Genomic DNA, 1,873 nt, shown 5'->3' with positions numbered 1-1,873 from the left:
CATCCATCCATCCATCCATCCATCCATCCATCCATCCATCCATCCATCCATCCATCCATCCATCCATCCATGCCGTCACCAACCCGACCACTCTATTGACTGATTTGGTCCCAAAGATCTGCTGTAGGGTTAGAAGTTATCCCATTACAGCCAGTTATCGGCATCGGTACAATATTAGTTCCCATAGCATCTATAAATATATGTCCAACCTGTTTGTTTCTGATGACCCAAGCTGAGAAGTTTCCACAGTCATCCTGTGAACTCCTGGGTTTCTGGTCCAACCTGGCGGACATTGATCATTAGAAACAAGTATGTAAAAAATAATGAACATGTTAATTATTTGTAACAAACATAATAATCAAAATAAATGTGTTTCTAAAAAAGAATAGTCATTCAACTCTATTATCCACCACATGTATTTATTTATTTTTTTGTGCTGCTCTAAACGTTTCACATCAATGCCTTTGCATCATGTCTCTCCTACGCTGTTTACATTTTGATCATGGCTGAACTCTATACATGGTAATGCTCACTTAATTCACTGCTAAGCTGCTCATTCATTGTTGAAAAGCTGTATGAAGCGAAATTTCGTTTTTGTATGTGAATACAAAATGACAATAAAGTTTGTCTAAGTCTAAGTTTGTCCATAGAGCCAGAAAAGCTCATCATTTATCAAGTCATCATTATTGCTGTAGCAAATGGTTCGTACATTTCTATCACCTTTTTTTCTTACCCACATAATTGAACCACATGTCTGAATGTATTTGATTAGAATTTAGGTTAAATAACAACAAAGTTACACAAGAAGAAGAAGTGAAAGAAAAATTATGTTTTAGTTTTTTTTAACATTATCCAGTCTGTCTCATTAAATCCCAAATGAACAGGCTCATGCTTGGAGCCAAATTGCTGTAAGAATCCAGCACTGAGGCTTCAAACAGGTGGCTGAAACAGTATCTGGTTAAATCTCAGAGTTTATAGTGTCTTATATAGATTTAGACATCTAAATAGTTATAACCTTCCATTTAAATTCAGTTTTATGTTGAGAGTACCTGCTGATTTCTCTGGAGATCAAAAACTGTCCATAAGAGCTGAGGTCAGTCATGCCTCTGATAGGAAGACCTCCACCAACATCTAAACCAAAGTTCTCCACATCACGTGTCTTCACCTCTGCAAAGAAAAACACTTTAATAAAATGGAAAAACATATAGATATTTATTGATTTTCTATCACATATCAGAGCTCTAGAGAAAAGGCTATTCTGAAGCAATAAAGTGACTTTAGCCTCCTATGGATGGATGGACAGATGGACGAAAGGATGGATGGATGGACAGTTGGATGGATGGATGGATGGATGATGGATGGATGGATGGATGGATTGATGATGGATGGATGGATGGACGGATGGATGGATGATGGATAGATGGATGGATGGATGATGGATGGATGGATGAATGATGGATGGATGGATGGATGGATGATGGATGGATGGATGGATGGATGGATGGACGGATGGATGGATGGATGGATGATGGATGGATGGATGATGGATAGATGGACGGATGGATGGATGGATGATGGATGGAAGGATGGATGGATGGATGATGGATGGATGGATGGATGGATGATTGATGGATGGATGGATGGATGGATGGATGGATGGATGGATGGATGGATGGATGATGGATGGATGGATGGATGGATGATGGATGGATGGATGATGGATGGATGGATGGATGATGGATGGATGGATGGATGGATGATGGATGGATGGATGGATGGATGGATAGATGGATGATGGATGGATGGATGGATGGATGATGGATGGATGGATGATGGATGGATGGATGGATGGATGGATGGATGGATGGATGAT

General features: G+C 39.6%; 1 protein-coding gene across 1 annotated transcript in view; it reads right to left on the bottom strand.

Moving 5' to 3' along the window:
* LOC107084622 overlaps positions 1 to 1,873 on the bottom strand; it is a 26,819-nt gene that overhangs the window by 19,103 nt on the left and 5,843 nt on the right. Inside the window, exons 3-4 of the mRNA XM_015374544.1 lie at positions 1,050 to 1,167; positions 210 to 282 (exon numbers count right to left, since the gene is read on the bottom strand). Of these exons, the coding sequence (XP_015230030.1) occupies positions 210 to 282; positions 1,050 to 1,167 (191 nt within the window). The remainder of the gene's footprint in view (positions 1 to 209; positions 283 to 1,049; positions 1,168 to 1,873) is intronic.

This window comes from Cyprinodon variegatus, unplaced genomic scaffold, assembly GCF_000732505.1.
Source record: "Cyprinodon variegatus isolate N-32 unplaced genomic scaffold, C_variegatus-1.0 Scaffold105, whole genome shotgun sequence".
NCBI classification, from domain to species: Eukaryota; Metazoa; Chordata; class Actinopteri; order Cyprinodontiformes; family Cyprinodontidae; genus Cyprinodon; species Cyprinodon variegatus.
The sequence above is the reverse complement of the archived record's forward strand: the minus strand, read 5'-3'. Positions and strand labels throughout refer to the sequence as shown.